This window comes from Oncorhynchus nerka, linkage group LG18, assembly GCF_034236695.1.
Source record: "Oncorhynchus nerka isolate Pitt River linkage group LG18, Oner_Uvic_2.0, whole genome shotgun sequence".
Classification (NCBI taxonomy): domain Eukaryota; kingdom Metazoa; phylum Chordata; class Actinopteri; order Salmoniformes; family Salmonidae; genus Oncorhynchus; species Oncorhynchus nerka.
This window is the reverse complement of record NC_088413.1, coordinates 52,243,705-52,266,476: the sequence shown is the minus strand read 5'-3', so window position 1 is coordinate 52,266,476 and position 22,772 is coordinate 52,243,705. Positions and strand designations below refer to the sequence as shown.

At 42.6% G+C, this 22,772-nt stretch overlaps 1 protein-coding gene and 1 pseudogene across 1 annotated transcript; both read right to left on the bottom strand.

Annotated features, from left to right (window-relative positions):
* Positions 1–4,014: 4,014 nt before the first annotated feature.
* LOC115146616 (psychosine receptor-like) lies at positions 4,015–6,544 on the bottom strand. The gene is made up of 2 exons (XM_029688686.2): positions 6,447–6,544; positions 4,015–6,254 (listed from the first exon to the last, which is right to left on the bottom strand). Exon 2 carries the CDS (start codon positions 6,249–6,251, stop codon positions 5,292–5,294), a length of 960 nt encoding a protein of 319 aa, XP_029544546.1. The 5' UTR covers positions 6,252–6,254; positions 6,447–6,544; the 3' UTR covers positions 4,015–5,291.
* A 10,390-nt stretch (positions 6,545–16,934) lies between these two features.
* LOC115146774 (B2 bradykinin receptor-like) lies at positions 16,935–18,568 on the bottom strand (annotated as a pseudogene).
* Positions 18,569–22,772: the final 4,204 nt, after the last annotated feature.

The following is a 22,772-nucleotide window of genomic DNA, read 5'->3' as shown; positions in this document are numbered from 1 at the left end:
CAAGGTAGCCTACAAAAAAAATAGGCACTGAAAGTGGATTGTGTCACGATCTGTAAAATGTCAAACTCTCCTGTCATTACAGTCGCCAGCAAAACACTTTAGAGTGGTTGTAAACAACTATCTAACCAACAGTCTTGGCAATTTGTGGAGTCGACAATTTACCAGACTTCACTTAGTTATTTCGCCACATCCACAAAAATGTATATCTTCATGGACCTGCTCTCCACCTTGGCAGTGGCATTTATCACCATAGCTATAAAGGCCACCTTCTTAACCTTTAAAATGTCTGGCTCCTGCTGGTGAAAGTCAACCCCTGCAGCTTGCAGTGAAGGCTTATCCACCACCATGGACTCTCTTCTGGTGCACCTTTCAAACCCTCAGCCCTTTTAACAGCTGCTGCATATGAAATGCTCTGTACAGCCCTGACTTTGGCCACCTCATTATCTTTCACTCTTGCGGGGCATTCGAAAGACGTGGCTTCATGGTTCCCACCACAATTGCAACATATCTCTGTAGTTTATATACCCCAACTGCATTTGAGTAGGGGAGACTCCAAAAAACTAAAAGATCAGATAAGACTCTTCAATTTTTCACCATTCACCACACGATTCATCCGAAGTGCTTCAATCACTCCAGGAATATTTTTCATCTCTTCAAAACGGACTTCCCACGAGATGCCAGATATAACCCCCGTGAGGGATGCCCTATTCCGAAGAGACACAAACAACACTTCAAACTTATCAAATTGGTTAAGACACAACGCACATTCCTTCTGATCCACAAAAAAAAATCTAAACCAGCCCGCCTCTCGTGATCCTCACATTCTTCACTTTACCAAGCACTCTCTCCACCAGTTTAGATAACTCAAATGGTTTCTTCAAGATTGGTACTCTGCTCAGCTGCTCCTCATTAACAAACCGTACTCCTAGATACAAAAGGTCATTCTCATCACTTATCATAATTGTTGCGAACACCATTATACCAAAGAAGGGATGTGGGAGAGCTGGTGAAAGGAAAGATGGTGGAAGCAGATGATGAAGTGGATTCTGAATACAATGGCAGTAGAATCAAGGAGAATTGGAGTATTGCTTCGTTTTCCATTCTTTTGGGCAACACTCCAATTCTCCTTGATTCTACTGCCATTGTATTCAGAATCCACTTCATCATCCGCTTCCACCATCTTTCGTTTCACCAGCTCTCCCACATCCCTTATTTGGTGTAATGGCATTCGCAACAATTATAGGTGCATTCCGCCACCTACTGTACAGATGGATAAAGATCCAAAAATGAAAAATTGCAGGGTAAAAAAATAATAAAATAAAAATAAAAATCCATACAAACTATCAATAATGAAATATTAATTCAACTAAATCAGCCTGCTTTTTGTTTTGTTTTAATCAGCTCCCTACACAGACTATATAAATGCTACAAAATCCACCTTCTTCACAATGAGTGTATCCAGATCACTTGATTGACATACAACATTTGCAACTGGTTGAGGTGCATCCACCACCGTATCTTCTTCAGAACTGTGGCCCTTTGCCCCTATAACGCTCTTCACCACCTCCACATAGGATATTTGCTGTACAGCCCTGATACTGGAGCCCTCAACCTCTTTCACCCTAACAGGCCACTCAGGGAATTTCGAAATATGATCCCCACCACAGTTGTAACATTTTACATTCACAGACTCTTCAATAACATATTCCTTCAGTCTGCAAACACTTGATACATGGGCACACTCTTACAGCGTATCTGGTATATCCCAACTTGACATATAGGGTGGTAAACACTCATCAAACATCAATAATACCGTAACATCTACTTCCAACTCACATCCTCACACACAGTAGATCCCCTGAACGCAGCTCACTTTCCAGCTCACACTCTCAAACACATTGATCCACTGAATGCAGCTCACTCTCGTCTTGGTAAGCAACTGGAGTTGCTTACCAAGACGACATTAAATGTCCCTGAGTGGCCCAGTTACAGTTTCGACTTAAATCAGCTTGAATATCTATGGAAAGAGTTGAAAACGGCTGTCTAGCAAGAATTCTGAATAGAATAATGTGCAAATATTGTACAATCCAGGTGTGCAAGCTCTTAAGAGAAAGACTCATAGCTGTAATCGCCGTATTGACTCAGGGGTGTGAATACTTAAGTAAATGAAATATTTCTGTATTTCATTTTCAACACATTAGACAATCTCTAAAATCATGTTTTCACTTTGTCATTATAAGCCACGGCCCTACTACTTCAAGGTCTCAGAGCAAGTGACGTCACCGATTGAAACGCTATTTAGCGCGCACCGCTAACTAAACCAGCCGTTTCACATCCGTTACAGATGGATAAGAAATGGTTTAATCTGTCAGTAATGTGTGTACCTTTAATTGGTTATATTGTTCTTATTTGAAATGTGTGTAGCTCAGTCCTTGAGCTGCTCTTGTCTTTTGATGTTCTGTATTATGGCATGTTTTATGTTCTGTGTGGACCACTGGAAGAGTAGCTGCTGCTTCAGCAACAGCTAATGGGGATCCGAATAAAATACAAAATACTAGGATATTTATCACATTATTTCTTGTAACAACATGACTCCAGGGTTCTGATATTGGCTTGCTAATGTGGCCAAAAATGAGACTGGAAGTTGATAATGGAAGCATGGGGTGTTATTATTCCCCATATAAAATGCCCATCAGCTCCAACTGTCGTGATAAAACGTGGATCGTGGAGAAACTGAGTCATCCACCTCTGAGAGAAGTGATGCAAAGTTGAAATCCAAATCATTAAAAGTGGCGCCATGGTGAATGAGTAAATACATATTTTCCCGGTTCTCCTTTTAGCCTTGACATTTATGCCAGTCAATAAATCTGAGATACTCTGAATAGGACCATGACACAATGCATCAATGGCCAGACTCATTCACTTTAAATTGTGGTGAATTAGGCTTTTCGAGTTTGTCAGCAGTAGTGGCAGTTCGCTGCCTTATAAAGAAGTGATGATTCATTGTTTATAGAACGCTAGTTCACATATTCCGTCTTGTATTTGAACCATTATCTAACAGCTTCTTTAAAATCCTCTCAGCTTTCAGCTCTGTTGAAATCCAGAGCAGTTTTAGTCAAATCACCTGCGAAGATTACAGTCTTTTCATCCATCATCCTTATAGAGCCTGGCTTTTATCGCAGTGCCCGAAGGTGATCGAACGAGACAAGATAAATCACCTTATCACAACAATCATGTAGTGTGTGTGCGTGTGTGTGTCTATATGAGAGGGAGAGAAAGAGAGGCAGCTCCTGAAGTTGTGGAACCTGATCATATCAACAGGGTCCTGTGGCTTCAGTGGTCTGTACCAGGAGCAGGAAGGTCTACAGGTTTCTCTTAAACCCAAATCAAACGGAAGACGTGCGTCAACGGCGACATTATTGCGCGCGGAAATTTGAGCGTGTCAAATCACACATGTTGACATGATTGTTTACAAATATTTAGACAGCCCTGCTGGGAATTTGGGCTGAAAACACTTCTTCATGGGTAAGTGAGAGTTCAACTCTGTGTAATAAAAATTATGTCTTGATGATTATCTTTCTACGAGTATCTTTAAAAACAGAGCATGTATTTGTTAGCTAGCTAGCTGTCAATGGGTTCTGATAATAGTAGCAAATCAGTGCCTGCCCTTGTGAGTAATACAAAAACAAGGAATAGCCACATAATAGTACAAACGTGATTAACATGGTACACTTAAGTATTTCTGATTTAACCGTTTGTATATGAAATAGGATTCCTCTTCTTTTTTTAAACAGAGCAAATCTTGGCCGAAAAATAGAAGGTGTTATATCGGGCAAGGCAGCCCTAACCAACATCTCCAATCTCGTCTCATTAATTGGACTTCAGGTTAGCTGACTCCTTACTCCAATTAGTTTTTGGAAAAGTCATTAGCCTAGGGGTTCACATACTTTTTCCAACCTACACTGTGAATGTTTAAATGATGTACTCAATAAAGACAAGAAAAATACAATAATGTGTGGGTTATTAGTTTAAGCACACTGTTCGTCTATGGTTGTGACTAAGATGAAGATCAGATCAAATTTTATGACTAATTTATGCAGAAATCCAGGTAATTTCAAAGGGTTCACATACTTTTCTTGCCACTGAACACAATCCATGTCTCAGTTGTTTCAAGGGATAAAAATACTTCTTTAACCGGTCTCCTCCTCTTCATCCACACTGATTGAAGTGGATTTAATAAGTGACATTAATAAGGGATCATAGCATTCACCTGCATTCACCTGGACAGTTTATGTCATGGAAAGAGGAGGTGTCCTTAATGATTTGTACACTCAGTGTATACCAAGATGATAGTGGCCTTATAGTGGACCACAATGCCACTATAATACTCATTTGGTGGGTGCTTCAAGTGTGTATTATACTCATGTCTGAAATGGAAATGTGTTTTTTGCATATCCCAACTCCCCCTGAGACACCCTCGGCAAGTGGGGTCACGGCCACTACAATGTATGAGGATATCCTCGGGGCAAATAAAATGCCAATTTATAACCTGTGGGACAGTATATCATCCAGATTAAATGACATGATTCTGGTTGATAGCAGCTGTCAGGCAGTTTACCTTGTTTTAGAGTCTTTGCCTCCAGTGTGTTGTGGCTGCACATATAGACAAGAAGAGGGTGCCAAATACATACAAATAGAGATCCCACTGCTTTCCCAATGCTGCTACTTGATGGCTTCCGATACCACAGTTTACTTGCTGCTCTACTGCCAGTGTTACATTTGACATGAATAAGCAAAAACACTGGCACATCATGAAGGTTGACAGTTATGACAAGGATTTGGTCCAATAAGAATGCTGACCGAGTAATGTGGTCAAGTTCTATTTTTGGTGCTATTAGTACACTCCTCTGAAACACCAGTCTGTAAATGCATTAACAGCAAGACAAAACCTGAAGTGAAAGTGGAATGAAGTTCATCCTTCTGTAGTGTCACGAGGAGGGATGAACGCAGTCACATTAGCCTTGAACGGTTCCTTTCAGAAAAACACGTCTTAGTACATTTACATTTAAGTCATTTAGCAGACGCTCTTATCCAGAGTAGTGATAGCCTGGCACGATGATCCAAACCACAGCACAGTATGTATCCACGTTGGTATAATCTAACAGTCCTTCACATAATACATTTTGAAATGGAGTCTTGACAAAGCACGAGTCAATATTTGTCACTCACAAAACAGTATGAGTCTCTCTTAACTCCTCCAATGTTCTGGTTTGTGGTTGAGTATCACTGCACTACACCACCTCCTGACCGGTCCCCTCTCTCCTCCCCTGGAGGAAGTGTACCACCTGTGTGACGTTGGCCTTGCCCAGTCTGGTGATGAAACAGTAGAGGAAGGGGTCAGCCAGGCTGTTTAGGGCTGACATGGCCATGCTGATCTTATAAGGCAGGAAAAGCCAGGAGGGTCTCCGACAGTGCTCCAGAAGATCCCACAGGAGCATAATAACGTGGATGGGTCCGTAGCAGAGCCCCAGGGTGAGCAGCACCACCCCCAGGAGTCTTGACACCCGTCTCCTCTCCCGCTCCTCTGTGGCCCGGTTGGAGCGGACCGCTACACAGATGCCCCGGCAGCAGAACGACACCAGCAGGACAGGAAACAGGAAACCCAGGACAAAGCGAGTCAAGTTGACCTGCACCAGCCTGTCCCTCAGAGGGTACATGTCGAAGACCTCCAAGTCGTACGAGTCTATCCAGGTGATTGTGGCCGCGTTGAAGGAGATCACCAGCACCCAGATAGCCACGCTGATCACAATGGCCGTGTTCAGCCTTCTCAGGACTGGGTATTTCAGCGGGTGGACCACAGCTAGGTAACGGTCCAGGGCGATACAGCAAAGCAGCCCATCACTGGTGTAGAAGTTTGTAAAGAGGAGGATGACAGAGATGACGCACACAGCCTCCCCGCGAAGCCAGACACCGCGCCAATGCAAGTCCACCCACAGAGACAGACCTATGGTGAATAGGAGGTCAGACAGGGCCAGGTTAAACAGATAAACACCCAGCTCGTTCCTCTGTCTGATGTGCTGCCAGGACACATAGAGGGAGAAGGAGTTGGATGGAATCCCGATGATAATGATGACCAGGTACAGAAAGAAAAAGGGTTTCCTCTCCTCGGGGTAGTCAGCTGGATAACACAGTTTGTCTGAGTCATTTGTGGTGGTGAGGCTGAAATTCTCCATTCCAGCAGTGAAATTCATTACCTTTAGGAAAACAAGGCAATACAACACAACATGACTTTCTATTTCTAAAGTGTAACCACAATCATTTCGAGACTGTGCATTCTTTACCCAAGAAAGTAAACACCCCCCTAAAAGCTTGTATATGGAACATAGGGACATCTCTAAAGCCATTAAGAATCAGTCAGATTTGTTCATAGAAAAAGCCATACTCACGGTTTATACAGGAGAGCAGCCGATTGGACCGTACTTCTAATGTAGATTAAAGTCATACCATTATCTGATGTATCTCCCAAACGATAACCCTCCACACAGACACAGTCTCCACAACACGTACTATAATTCAGAGGATTGCTCAACGAGCTGAGACAAACAGGAAAAAGAAACCATTGCTTCCTGAGACCTTTACTACCGTATAGATATACATGTATATTGAGTTCAATCCATAACATGACAGACAGAGAGAGGTCTAAGTGGACCACACTGTACCTATAGTTCTAATCTCTATGTTGAGCCATTAACTACATGCTCTCTCCCTACAGTATTGGTTTCACAGTATAGACTGGTTATATTAGTTTAGCTTGTCTTGACATAATTGTTTGCAGTGTGATAAAGGATTATGAACAAGCCATATTGGGAACTTCCTCATGATAATTACATTTCCATATAAAAGCCAATGATCCAGCGTGTGTACATAGAGATACTTAGGTTTTCCATATTAAATAGTTGTAGAAAATAGGATACTATATCTTCATATTAACAGATACTATTTAGGCATTGCACCTTTACAGGAATATGGGTTAGGGTTTGAATAGTTATACATTTGCATAGAAAACATTTGAACAACATTTTTATAGAGTAGTGGATGCTTAAACAACACGCGTACAAGTATTATTATAGCCTCACAAGGCATCAGTTGAATATATTGCGGCAAATACGGTTTCTTAATTACTCTATCATGGAGGCTACTGTCTACAATGTGAGGTAACACACGTATACAAGAAATGCTACTTACAGGTCCCAATTCTGAAAAATGATTTCAAACAAGCATGCTAGCATAAAGCCATTTTTACAGTTTTATAAAAAAATAAAAAAACCCAGATAAAGCAACACATCGCGGCACAACTCCTCTCCCCTATTTGACCTAGACAGTGTGTGTGTATGCATTGATATGTAGGCTACGTGTGCCTTTATGTAGTTCTGTCCTTGAGCTGTTCTTGTCTAGTGATGTTCTGTATTATGTCATGTTTTATGTTTTGTGTGGAGCCCAGGAAGAGTAGCTGCTGCTTTTACAACAGCTAATGGGGATCCTAATAAAAGGAGGAGAAGCCCTGCAGCGCTCCCATGTGGTGAAGAAGGTAGATGTGGATAGACAGTTCGACACAACACAGCGCTCCCATGTGGTGAAGAAGGTAGATGTGGATAGACAGTTCGACACAACACAGCGCTCCCATGTGGTGAAGAAGGTAGATGTGGATAGACAGTTCGACACAACACAGCGCTCCCATGTGGTGAAGAAGGTAGATGTGGATAGACAGTTCGACACAACACAGCGCTCACTGCCACTGCAGTACGCACCTGCGGTACCCAGTAAAGAAGGTAGACCAAGGTCAGTTAGCGATCCACTGAGATGCAGCAGGGGAGATCAGACCCAATGTAGAAACTATGGTACATCACCACAGACACTAGGCTACAGAGGGTGTCCCGTATGGGCCGACCCAGGGCCAGCCCCATCCACACCAGCACGGAGATAGTGTAGAGGAGTGTCTGAGATTGACAGGTACACAGCCAACTTGTTGCCTTTCCTCATTAGCAGCCAGGCCACCTACAGAGACAGGCAGTTAGCCGTGGAAGCCTACGAGGAAGAAGAGGGAGTATGCCGCTGGGTATACAGTATGTGGCGGTCCACCCATTTTGTCTTTAATGCAAGAGTCAGAAAGGTTAGAATTGGTCTGATTGTGTGGTGCTACTGTTGGGTCCGTCTTTGCCTTCTCTGAGTTGGATGACTCTGCATGCAGGCTGTAGTCAACTACTGTACTTGTATGGTTCAATGAGAAAAGGGATGTTAGGATCCACTCTATTCCATGTGAATTCTATGCAAGCAAATTATTTTTCTGGAACTTGTGAGAATGGCTCTACCAGTGTTCTTAGGGCATACCCTACTTATTTTTTGAATCAATAACAACACTTTTTGTTCTACATTTAGAATATTGTTAAACTACTAGATGACAATTTAGTGGTTAGTTGAGTAATGGGTATCCAAATATATAAATAAATACTGTAAGTGTTACGTATGCATTTGAAGCACATGCATATTTCCCTGTTCCTGTCCCCATGAAGACTTACCTGAAAAGGACAAATTGATAAGTAGGAATCTTATCCGGTTGATTTACCTCTGAAAAGACAGCGGCCCCACAAGCACACGTAATGTAACATAATGGTGTGCATGGATTGTTTAGGAGTGTATTTGTGGAAGGTGATGTGATGTTGTTTTCCTTTTTTGTTTCATTGAGGTAGAGCGGACACACAGCCTTACTGCATCGACCCACTCTTCTGTCTCCTCTGTCAACATTTGACCACACAAATTGTTACACTGAGACCATTTCCATGTACTCACAACAGGAGAGAAACGTTTGGGAGAAGAAAACAGATGGGCCTTGTATTCTTACACAGATGCCTGTCCAACAGTAGGCATATTTCTCAGATATGTTTTGTTAGAAGTACATTAGGATACAAACATGGTCAAACAAAAATTGTGACACCCTATTTGAATGTAAATAATGATCATCTGGATATTTTTGGGGGATGACATTTGCATCAAACATAATTTATTATTCTACACTGGAGCTATAACCACATTTCTGTCTATAGGCATAGTTCAACCACGAATCAGGACACTATAACCTAATTTCCTTCATGTTTATGATATTAATCTCCTCTATAGCGTTGGATGAAAATAGAAAAAGCTTTCATTAGACATAATGGCAGATGTCACAAAGCGATGGTTTTGTAGACGGTAAACAAGGGGAAATTAGTGTGAACAGGGCTGTTTTAACTCTGTTGTAGCTGTTGGAGCCCCAGATGGCTGATACCCCTGATGGTCCATATAGCAGATAATTGAATGTCATTCGCGTAGCAATTATGTCAACCCCTAACTAAATGTAAAATCCCTCCTAAATATCTTGTAAACTGAAAGGGAGGAAGTACAGTTCCCGCTCAGCCCAGTCAAAACTGTTCGCTGCTCTGGCCCCCCAATGGTGGAACAAACTCCCTCACGACGCCAGGACAGCGGAGTCAATCACCACCTTCCGGAGACACCTGAAACCCCACCTCTTTAAGGAATACCTAGGATAGGATAAAGTAATCCTTCTCACCCCCCCCCCCACCTTAAAAGATTTAGATGCACTATTGTAAAGTGGCTGCTCCACTGGATGTCATAAGGTGAATGCACCAATTTGTAAGTCGCTCTGGATAAGAGCGTCTGCTAAATGACTTAAATGTAAATGTAAATGAGACTGCGTGAATTTTATAGGATGTAATATTTGGCACTTTTATATCTGCTGTATGAAAATAAAACATTGGTAACATATTGTTCTTCTAGGTATTTTTTTACTTTTGCTCTCACACAATATTTATTTCGGTGCCAAATTTCTGTCTCCATCAAGGAACATATTTGCACAAGGGTATTCCTCAGAAATGCCCTCATTCAAATGGTGAAAGTTCAACGGAGGTACTCTTGTGAATAATGTTTTGATAAGTCCTTAACTCTATTTATGTATTTACATATTAATTACCATCATGCATATATATTACCTGTGCACAATGACAAATAGAACAACTGCTCCCCCAAAAATGCAAGAAAAAACCCATTTGCCTAAATGGTTTTAAAAGTCAAGATTTTATCAGGAATTTCATGGCTTTTGCTCTAGAACCTTTATTCTCTCAAGCACCAGAGATGTGACTGTTTAACTTAGCATCCTGAAGTGAATGTCAAACATTATTAGTCTCTATCATTTCTTTGTCATAAATGTCACATGAAATCAGCACTGTAGGTGAGAGAGAACTGTGTGCTGAGAGAGTGAATGGTGAACTCAACAATTAAACAAGGGTGGTTTGCAGTTCGTACATCATATTTATGTGAATAAAGCACACAAAAAAGGAGAGTTGTTTTTCAACTTCATCATCAGTTGTTATGATGCAGTGAGAGACAAGAGTAGTGAGTACAACAGAATGTGTGCAAACAGTGGGCCACTCATGCAACAGGCTTTTAAGCTGTGCACGAATCTATGGGCCAATGTCTTCACGTCACCTTGTGAGAAATCTGAAGCTCCAATACAGCAGCTAGTTAGTGTAGTGGACACCAGCCCACAGATTTGTGCACAACTTGACTACCTGTTGCATGAGTGGCCCACTGTTTTCACAAATTCTGTTGTACTCACTACTCTTGTCTCTCACTGCATCATAAGAGCTGATGAGGTCCCCATAAAGAAGGCCTACCTAGTGTCTTTGCAGAAGCAGGGGTTCATAGACAGACAGATCAGGGACATGGTGAGCAGCGGCAAGGTCAGACGTTCTACATCCCCCTGGGCCTCACTTGTAGTGCTTGTGAGGAAAAAGGATGGAGGGACAAGGTTTTGTGTTGATTACAGAAGCATCAATGCGAAGAACCCTTCTGACGCCTACCCCATGCCTCAAATTCGGGAAATACTGGAGTCCTTACATGGAGCAACAGTATTCAGCACTATTGACCTCAAGAGCGGATACTGGCAGTTGGCCATGGACTGTGACAGCATCCAGAAGATGGCATTTGTTACTCCGGGGGGCTTATTTGAGTTTCTCGCTCTTCCCTTTAGTTTGAAAAATGCTGGAGCATTGCTCCAAAGGCTCATGGAAATAGCCATTGAAGATGTGAAGGGGAAGTGTTGCTTTGCATACATTGATGACATCATGGTGTACTCCTGCTCAGAGCAACAACACCTGGAAGACCTGAGAGCTGTGTTCAGCAGGTTGCATAAAGTTGGACTCATGGTGAACCTGAAGAAGTGAAACTTGTTCCGGAGTTGTTTACTGGCCAGATGTGAAGGGCATGTATCGGAATACACAAAGAGGTGCATTACTTGCCAGAAGTACAAGTCTCAACTGACTAAGCTGTCGGGTCATCTACAGTCTACTGCAATCAAAGAGCCAGAATACAAGCTGGGAGTGGATATAAATGGGCCTTTTACCAAAAGCAGAAGGAAACATCAGTACCTCCTAGTGGTCGTTGACTACCGTAGCAAGTGGGATGAATTGTTCCCCATAAGAGAGGCGAAAAACCCCAAAGATTGCCTCCATTCTCACTGATGAAATATTTAACAGATGGGGAACGCCTCGGACAGAGGAGCTCAGTTCACCTCCCTCCTTCTCAAACAGGTTAGCCAGAAATGGGGTGTATAGTCCAAAAGCTCACTACAACGTACCATCCACAAACAAATCTGACAGAAATCGCATGCTGAAGACCATGATCACATCCTTCGTGAAGGACAAGCACAACACTTGGGACAGCTGGTTGCCTCCATCAACTCTGCCTGGCAGGAATAAGCAGGTTTCACACCTGCAGAAATCGCCCTCGGACGGAAGATAAAGGGTCCGCTTGAAGAGGCTCATCAGCAAGTCACTTGATCCTGAGCAGAATGCCTACTCACTGCTTGAAAGGCAACAGCACATGCTGGAGTTACCACGTCTCCAAAACTCAAGTAAAACAGGGGTGTCGCTACAATTCCGAACGCCAAGAAGTTGCTTTTGAGTACGATGATCTGGAGTGAATCATATCTGACCCACTGTCCAAAGCTGATGCTGGTTTCATGGCTAAACTAGCTCCTAAGTGGAAAGGCCCAGCCAAGATACTTAAGAGGCTCGATCAACTACTCTGTAGCTCTCCATAGCAAGCCTAACAACAGTGATGTGTATCATGTTCAAAACTTTAAACTGTATTTTGGCCCCTCAACATAACTATTGTTATTTTAGCATTTGTGATTTTTACTGTGTGTATTTACTTTGGACAATTTTTTATGAACTGTGCAGCTTGAACTGGTAAGATCAAGCTTTATTTTCATTTTCTCCCTCCTGGATTACATTTTTTGGGATATCTTACCTGGACTTGAAACTGAACTGTATTGACTTTCATTGAAGGACAGAGACTATTTTCAAATCAAATCAAATTGCATTCGTCACATTCGCCGATACAACAGGTGTAGACCTTACAGTGAAATACTTACTTACGAGCCCCTAACCAACAGTGCAGTTTCAAAGAAATACGGATAAGAATAAGAGTAAAAGTAACAAGTAATTCAAGAGCAGCAGTAAAAAATAACAGTATATACAGGTGCCAGTACAGTGTCAATGTGCGGGGGCACCGGTTAGCTGAGGTAGTATGTACATGTAAGTACAGTTATTTTGGTGACTATTTTGCATTCTTATTTGTGCCATACATTTGAGTTGATCCGGTTACTACATCACCATAGGCTATAATGTAAACTTCACTGTGGTGTAGAAACCACAGCTATTAGGAAAAGCAACAGACTCGTTGGCTCGTCTGCAGTTTATTGCTTGGAACGTCTCCACTGTGGTTACCCTGGGTGTGATCAATGACTTGACATCTAAAAATGGACTCCTACACCTACAGAATCAAAATAGTTGAAGAATGTAGTTGGAGGATGGTCATACACTCAAGTTAACATGCTATGTACACAAACATGAGCCAACAGAACCAGTCTGCAGAGGTGTCTTTTTTTATAGGGCATCATTAATATTTGTGTCAAGATACAAATATACTGAACAGAAATGTAAACACAACATGTAAAGTGTTGGTCACATGTTTCATGAGCTGAAATATACAAAAATGCATAAAATGCTTATTTCTCAAATTTGTGCACACATTTGTTTACATCCTTGTTAGTGAGCATTTCTCCTTTGCCAAGATAATCCATCCGCCTGACAAGATTATCATGCTGTTTAATCAAGAAGCTGATTAAACAGCATGATCATTACACATGTGAACCTTGTGCGGGGATGATAAAAAGCCACTTTAAAATGTCCAGTTTTGTCACACAACACATACAGTGGGGAGAACAAGTATTTGATACACTGCTAATTTTGCAGGTTTTCCTACTTACAAAGCATGTAGAGGTCTGTAATTTTTTATCATAGGTACACTTCAACTGTGAGAGACGGAATCTAAAAAAAAATCCTGAAAAACACATTGTATTATTTTTAAGTAATTAATTTGCATTTTATTGCGTGACATAAGTATTTGATCACCTACCAACCAGTAAGAATTCCGGCTCTCACAGACCTGTTAGTTTTTCTTTAAGAAGACCTCCTGTTCTCCACTCATTCCCTGTATTAACTGCACCTGTTTGAACTCATTACCTGTATAAAAGACACCTGTCCACACACTCAATCAAACAGACTCCAACCTCTCCACAATGGCCAAGACCAGAGAGCTGTGTACGGACATCAGGGATAAAATTGTAGACCTGCACAAGGCTGGGATGGGCTACAAGACAATAGGCAAGCAGCTTGGTGAGAAGGCAACAAATGTTGGCGCAATTATTAGAAAAAGGGAAGAAGTTCAAGATGACGGTCAATCACCCTCGGTGGCTCCATGCAAGATCTCACCTCGTGGGGCATCAATGATCATGAGGAAGGTGAGGGATCAGCCCAGAACTACACGGCAGGACCTGGTCAATGACCTGAAGAGAGCTGGGACCACAGTCTCAAAGAAGACCATTAGTAACACACTACGCCGCCATGTATTAAAATCCTGCAGCGCACGCAAGGTCCCCCTGCTCAAGCCAGCGCATGTCCAGGCCCGTCTGAAGTTTGCCAATGACCATCTGGATGATCCAGAGGAGGAATGGGAGAAGGCCATGTGGTCTGATGAGACAAAAATAGAGCTTTTTGGTCTAAACTCCACTCGCCGTGTTTGGAGGAAGAAGAAGGATGAGTACAACCCCAAGAACACCATCCCAACCGTGAAGCATGCAGGTGGAAACATCATTCTTTGGGGATGCTTTCCTGCAAAGGGGACAGGACAACTGCACCGTATTGAGGGGAGGATGGATGGGGCCATATATCGTGAGATCTTGGCCAACAACCTCCTTCCCTCAGTAAGAGCATTGAAGCTGGGTCTTGGCTGGGTCTTCCAGCATGACAACAACCCGAAACACACAGCCAGGGCAACTAAGGGTGGCTCCGTAAGAAGCATCTCAAGGTCCTGGAGTGGCCTAGCCAGTCTCCAGACCTGAACTCAATATAAAATCTTTGGAGGGAGCTGAAAGTGCGTATTGCCCAGCGACAGCCCCGAAACCTGAAGGATCTGGAGAAGGTCTGTATGGATGAGTGGGCCAAAATCCCTGCTGCAGTGTGTGCAAACCTGGTCAAGAACTACAGGAAACATATGATCTCTGTAATTGCAAACAAAGGTTTCTGTACCAAATATTAAGTTCGGCTTTTCTGATGTATCAAATACTTATGTCATGCAATAAAATGCATATTAATAACTTAAAATCATACAATTTGATTTTCTGGATTTTTGTTTTAGATTCCGTCTCTCACAGTTGAAGTGTACCTATGATAAAAATTACAGACCTCTACATTGTAAGTAGGAAAATCGGCAAAATCGGCAGTGTGTAAAATAGTTGTTCTCCCCACTGTAGATGTCTCAAGTTTTGAGGGACCATGCAATTGGCATGCTGGCTGCAGGAATGTCAGGAATACCATAAGCCGCCTCCAACATCATTTTAGAGAATCTAACCGGCCTCACAATCGCAGAAAATTTTCAACAACACCAGCCCAGGACCTCCACATCCGGCTTCTTCACCTGAGACCAGCCACTCGGACAGCTGATGGAACTGTGGGTTTGCACAACTGTAGAATTTCTGCACAAACTGTCAGAAACTGTCTCAGGGTAGCTCATTTGCGTGCTCGTAGTCCTGACCAGGGTCTTGACCTGACTGCAGTTCGACTTTGTAACCAACTTCAGTGGCCAAATGCTCACCTTCGATGGCCACTGGCATGCTGGAGAAGTGTGCTCTTCACAGATGAATCCCCATTGTGAACAGAGTGTCCCATGGTGGCAGTGGGGTTATGGTATGGGCAGGCATAAGCTACGGACAATTAACACAATTTCATATTATCGATGAAAATTTGAATGCACAGAGATACCGTGTCGAGATCCTGAGGCCCGTTGTCGTGCCATTCATCAGCCGCCATCACCTCATGTTTCAGCATGATAATGCACAGCCCCATGTTGCAAGGATCTGTACACAATTCCTGGATGCTACAAATATCCCAGTTCTTCCATGACCTGCATACTCACCAGACACGTCACCCATTGAGCATATTTGGGATGCTCTGGATCGACGTGTACGACAGCGTGTTCGCTGTCCAATACCCAGCAACTTCACACAGCCATTGAAGAGGAGTGAGACAACATTCCACAGTCCACAATCAACAGCCTGATCAACTACATGCCAAGGAGATGTGTCACACTGCATGAGACAAATGGTGGTCACACCAGATACTGACTGTTTTTTTGATCCAAGCCCCTACCTTTTTTTGTAAAGACATCTTTGAGCAACAGATGCATATCTGTATTTCCAGTCAGTTCAACAAATTGAAGGAAACATACAGTATTATACAGAGTCATGAGTGCATGGAACTCCCCTCCATCTTATATAGCGTAAGTGAACAGCAAACCTGGTTTCAAAAACAAATAAAGCAACACCTCACGGCAAAACGCCTCTCCCACATGTGACCTACTTGTTATGTGTATGTACTGATATGTATGTGTAACTGATAGATGCACACACACACACACTGCATGTTCATGTTTTTAAACGTATGTAAATTGTAAAGTATTTTGTCTTTAATGTATTTTCCGTTATGTGTCAGACCCCAGTAAGACTAGCTGTCGTCATTGGCGTCGGCTAATGGGGATCCTAATAAATCATATCAAAAATCGAAACAGATTAGGGCCTCATTTATTTATTTCAATTGGCTGATTTCCTTATATGAACTATAACTCAGATTTAATTCTTTTTTAAATTGTTGCATGTTGCATTTATATTTTTGTTCAGTGTAGTATTCTCTCCAATGTCACAGTATATTAAATAACTTTATTGAAAATATGAATGGTAAAGGTCCAGCAAATGTGGGTACTGGTAAGAGAAATGTCATACAATGTTTAGGCCTTCACATAGTGGTGTTTGGCATTTAAAGGTCACCATTTATTGTAACAAAAGACAAGATTTTGGGGCCTATCTGGAATGGTGTAACACGCACACATCTATGTAGCATTTCAAATCTATCACCCCCATGATCTTCCCTGCTATAATCTACAATCTATCTTGCTTGTCTCAGAGAAAGGACTGGAAAAGTTACATTCAGCATTAAAATTGACATTGTGACATTGTGAGAACACAATATACGCTTCAGGAAACTTCGCCATTTCCGTGCAATCTAAATCTGATAGGTCTACATAATGTGGTTCTAGATTGCACACATTTGATGTGGATATATTTGATCAATTGCGTTATTCATTAAAAATGCCATTTAGTTGATATCAAATCACAAATGTGTAGGAAAATGCAGGAAGATATGTCTGTATTACACAGGTTTGATTTGATCAACCCTGTGGCAATAGGTTGATACACTGGCATTTCAGCTTTTAGTTGTTGTAGAGCCCCTGCGATTCTTAGTTTTCCTGTAGATGGCGCTAACTTTCTTCCTAACATACTGACCGGAAATTACACACAACACAGGGTTTAGGCTACTGTTCAGAAATGCTAGGTACATTGAAATGTGGGTTCCAATATCCAAGGTATGATCCCACTTCTTGTCCAAGACCTCTACTTCACACAGTATATCGAGTAGGGTGAAGAGTTGGAAGCCACTCCAACACACAAGGAACAGCAGCATCACGGCGCAAACGAGGACTGTGGCCTTCCTATAATTTATATCCTCTATGTCAACACTCTCCCTCCTCTTCCACAGGGCTCTAATGATGCTACAAGTGCAGGAAATAATCACCACAACAGGTTGAATAAAGTCCACAATGTTCATCAGGAGGTTGTGGGCCAGCTTCCAAGATTCCCCAGAGTTGTCAGGATACTCCAGAATACACACCATTGTCTGAAGTTCATCAACAAACATCACCTTTACGTGAATTGTCACCAGCACCCCCATCAGCAGCCCAAACAGACACAGGATGAGGCAGACCTCAGCCAACTGGCCCTTATGGTCCTCACCAGCGCTAAGTAGCGGTCCACACGAACCATTGCCAACAGGTAGATGCTGGTATAGAAGTTGACCAGGATAGACTGACTCTGTGTCACAGGAAGTCTCCATACGGCCAGTTGTGGTCATTGAGGATCTTCATGACCTAGAAGAGCAGGCAGGCCAGGAGGAGCAGGTCAGTCAGGGCCAGGTTACCCAGTTATATCTCTGATATGGGGCACTGGCCCCTCTGGAGAAGGAAAACCAGAAGGATGAAGCCATTACCCAGCAGCTTCACAACACATTTACATTTAAGTCATTTAGCAGACGCTCTTATCCAGAGCGACTTACAACACACAGGGTAAAGATGTAGGGAGGGACGATGCTGTAGACCAGGATCCATTCTGTTGTGGAGAGGAGTCTAGATGGTGGGAAGTAATTGTGCTAATGTTTTCTGACAGTAGCATTGCCACGGAGACCACCAGCTCTGCGGTCATAGGAAAATATCTTATCTGTGCTTATTATTCACTAAGAAACAACAATATTCCTGTAAATATTGTGACTCTGAAGTTGGATACTGTATTTGGCATGGAACTAGAAGCCAAGGGGAAAAACACTGTAATCAATCTCCTGAACATTGTAGCCAGATATCTTTCAAAAATGTATGCTGAAGTCCAAACTCTTCAAAAGTCCCTTGTAGGGTTACCGTATTCCAGTTAAGCTGTGGCTGCAGAATCTACATGCATGTTTAGTACTTCTGGTGTTGTTTGACAAAAGAGGGATTTAAGCATGATGTTTTAATAAAGACATGACAGGAGTCCTTGATCACCCATTTTTTTTATTACTATTTCTTCTAAAATGTGATTTAGTAACTCGTGAAAGATTTATCATGTGCGACTCTGAGTAGAACATTCTTAAAAATACAGATGGCTGATCAAATAACTATGCTTTCTTCTTGTCAAGTTGAATAACCTCTAAAAAGTGGCAGTCAGTGTTTTGGTCTATCAGTATTCATTTGTACTAAATTACTTTAGTCTCCATATAATTACTTTATTCAGATGCCTGGCTCACAAAGCCATCTTTTTGAATGTCATGTAATAAATTGCTTACCTAGTGTTAATTTAGTTTTCACTGAGTTAGGGAGAGATCTGCAGGAAAGTTTGGTTCTGTATACAACATTCTTTGACAACCTTGTCCCAACATGTATGTCAACTTGTTTATAAGCCATTTTCAGTTTGCCTCCAGAAGCGCCAAAGGTTAGATCAGAATGTACGAATACTCAAGAGAGAACATGTATTTTGTCAAGCGAACAGCTTGTTTGCCAAGTGTACAAACCCATTTAAGTGTACAAACCCATTTAAGTGTACAAACCCACTTTCCTTTTAGAATTATTTTAGAACATTATTATAACCTCTATAAAAGTGGTCTGGAGCTTTTTGGCAGAGGTGTAAGAAAACACATACATAACTGTAGGCGGAGGGCCAAGTACAGCCTCGGTTTATATTTAATCATGAGTCATTTCAAAGTGAATAACATTTTATTTGTCCCATCCGCCGATTACAACAAGTGTAGACTTTACCGTGAAATGCTTACTTATGAGCCCTTTCCCAACAATGCAGTTAAAAAGTAAGAAAATTAACAAATAGATCAAAATAAAATAGCATCACAATAAAATAATGTTTTATAGAGTGTAATGGTGATACATATTTTCACAGAAACGTTCTATCGGTACTATACACTGAGTGTATAAAACATTAGCAACACCTGCTCATTCCATGACAGACTGACCAGTTGAAACCAGGTGACAGCTATGATCCCTTATTGAGCTCACTTGTTAAATTCACTTCAGCCAGTGTAGATGAAGGGGAGGAGACAGGTTAAAGAAGTATTTTTAAGCTTTGAGAATTAAAAAAATGTATCCACTATTTTACCAGGTAAGTTGACTGAGAACACATTCTCATTTACAGCAACAACCTGGGGAATAGTTACAGGGGACAGGGATGAATGAGCCAATTATAAACCAGGGATTGTTAGGTGACCGTGATGGTTTGAGGACCAGATTGGGAATTTAGCCAAGACACCAGGGTTAACACCCCTACTCATACAATAAGTGCCATGGGATCTTTAACGACCTCAGAGAGTCAGGACACCTGTTTAACGTCTTTTCCCATCCGAAAGACGGCACCCTTCACAGGGCAGTGTCCCCAATCACTGCCCTGGGGAATTGGGATATTTTTTAGACCAGAGGAAAGAGTGCCTCCTACTTGCCCTCCAACACCACTTCCAGCAGCATCTGGTCTCTCATTCAGGAACTGACCAGGACCAACCCTGCTTAGCTTCAGAAGCAAGCCAGCAGTGGTATGCAGGGTGGTATGCTGCTGGCGTTGAGACATTCATTGTGTATGTGTCATTCAGAGAGGGAATTGGCAAGGCAACATAATTAAGTACCTTTGAATGTGGTGAGTGCCAGGCGGTTTGAGTGTGTCAATAACTGCAACATTGTTGGGTTTTTCACACTCAACAGTTTCCCGTGTGTATCAAGAATGGTCCAAAGAATGGTCCAGGACATCCAGCCAACTTGACACAACTGTGGAAAGGATTGGAGTCAACATGGGCCAGCATCTCTGTGGAACGCTTTCGACACCTTGTAGAGTCCATGACCCCACAAATTGAGACTGTTCTGAGGGCAAAAGGGGTGCAACTAGGAAGGTGTTGCTAATTTTCTGTACACTCAGTGTAGGCCCATGCTTTAGGTCCACTTAATAGGTGTCCGTCTTATTTCACTCTGGTTCATTTCTACATAGACCAAAACATAGACTTTAGTGTACAGAACAGATATATACAGTACAGACTACACCCCTCTGATCTTTCCCTTCTTTGGCACTCCAACAACCATCAGTCATAGTCTCTGTAAACATACTTAACTTCTCAACTTAAAGGCTGGTCTGTTATACTGTATGGCCGAAATTCATCACGACAACCAATGTCTGTTTGCTGGCTAGACATCATCTTAGAGTTGAATAAGAATGTACTCTATATCCCTTTCTCACACATTATGACAATGTGAGGGTATATTTGGATTTTTACTCTGACCGGTCAATAACTACATTCAATCATTTCACATGGAATTGTGCATGGTAAGTACCAAACAAGTCATTGCAATCTTTGTGCAGTTTAGCTATTCAATAACTATTCCACAGTATTGGTCAGAAAAACATTCACTTATCATATAAAATATATTATTATCAAGGACTTTACAGATGTTTTATTTGTATGAATGTATAAAAATGTTGAAACCATATAAAATATCAAATCACTGAGAAACCTTTTTGAGATACAGGTATACCAGTGACTCGCTCAATAAGGAAGTGGTCAGATGACGCGGCTTCTACGCTACAGGACTGTTTTGCTAGCACAGACTGGAATATGTTCCAGGATTCATCCAATGGTAGTGAGGAGTATACCACCTCAGTCATCGGCTTCATCAATAAGTGCATTGACGACGTCTTCGCCACAGTGACCATACGTACATGTTCTAACCAGATGCCATGGATTACAGGCAACATCTGCATCGAGCTAAAGGCTAGAGCTGCCGCTTTCAAGGAACGGGACACTAATCCGGACATTTATAAGAAATCCCGTTATGCCCTAAGACGAACCATCAAACATGCAAAGCGTCAATACAGGATTAAGATTGAATCCTACTACACCGGCTCTGACGCCCGTCGGATGTGGCAGGGCTTGAAAACTATTACGGACTACAAAGGGAAACCCAGACGCGAGCTGCCCAGTAACACGAGCCTACCAGATGAGCTAGATGCCTTTTATGCTCGCTTCGAGGCAAGCAACACTGAATCATGCACAAGAGCATCAGCTGTTCTGGATGACTGTGTGATAACTCTCTCGGTAGCCGATGTAAGCAAGACCTTTAAACAGGTCAACATTCACAAAGCCGCGGGGGCAGAAGGATTTCCAGGACTTGTACTCAAAGCATGCGCAGACAAACTGGCAAGTGTCTTCACTGACATTTTCAACCTCTCCCTGAGTCTGTAATACCTACACGTTTCAAGCAGACCACCATAGTCCAAGGAAGCGAAGGTAACCTGCCTAAATGATTACCGCCCCGTAGCACTCACGTCAGTAGTCATATGAAGTGCTTTGAAAGGCTAGTCATGGCTCACATCAACAGCAACAGGATACCCTAGACCCACTCCAATTCGCATAACGCCCCAACAGATCCATAGATGACGCAATCTCAATCGCACTCCACACTGCCCTTTTCCACCTGGACAAAAGAAACACCTATGTGAGAAAATCTGTTCATTGACGACAGCTCAGTGTTCAACACCATAGTGCCCCTGAAGCTCATCACTAAGCTAAGTACCCTGGGAATAAACACCTCCCTCTGCAACTGGATCCTGGACTTCCTGACGGGCCACCCCCTGGTGGCAAGGGTAGGCAACAAAATGTCTTCTACGCTTATCCTCAACACTGGGGCCTCTCAGGGGTGTGTACTTAGTCCCCTCCTATACTCCCTGTTCACCCACGACTGTGTGGCCAAACACGACTTCAACACCATCATTAAGTTTGCTGACAACACAACAAGGGTAGGCCGACAACGATGAGACAGCCTATAGGGAAGAGGTCAGAGACCTGCCAGTGTGGTGCCAGGACAACGACCTCTCCCTCAATGTGAGCAAGACAAAGGAACTGATTGTGGATTACAGGAAAAGGTGGGCCGAACTGGCCCCCATTAACATTGACGTTGCTGTAGTGGAGCGGGTTGTGAGTTTCAAGTTCCTTGGTGTCCACATCACCAACGAACTATCATGGTCCAAACACACCAAGACAGTCGTGAAGAGGGCACGACAAAACCTTTCCCCCTCAGGAGACTGAAAAGATTTGGCATGGGTCCCCAGATCCTCAAAAAGTTCTACAGCTGCACCATTGAGAGCATCCTGACCAGTTGCATCACTGCCTGGTATGGCAACTGCTCGGCATCTGACCACAAGGCGCTACAGAGGGTAGTGCGAACGGCCCAGTACATCACTGGGGCCAAACTTCCTGCCATCCAGGAGCTATATGATAGGTGGTGTCAGAGGAAAGCCCATCAAATTTTCAGAGACTCCACTCACCCAAGTCATAGACTGTTTTCTCTGCTATCACACGGTAACGGAGCGCCAAGTCTAGGACCAAAAGGCTCCTTAACAGCTTCTACCCCCAAGCCATAAGACTGCTGAACAATTAACCAACTGGCCACCGGACTATTTACGTTGCCCCCCC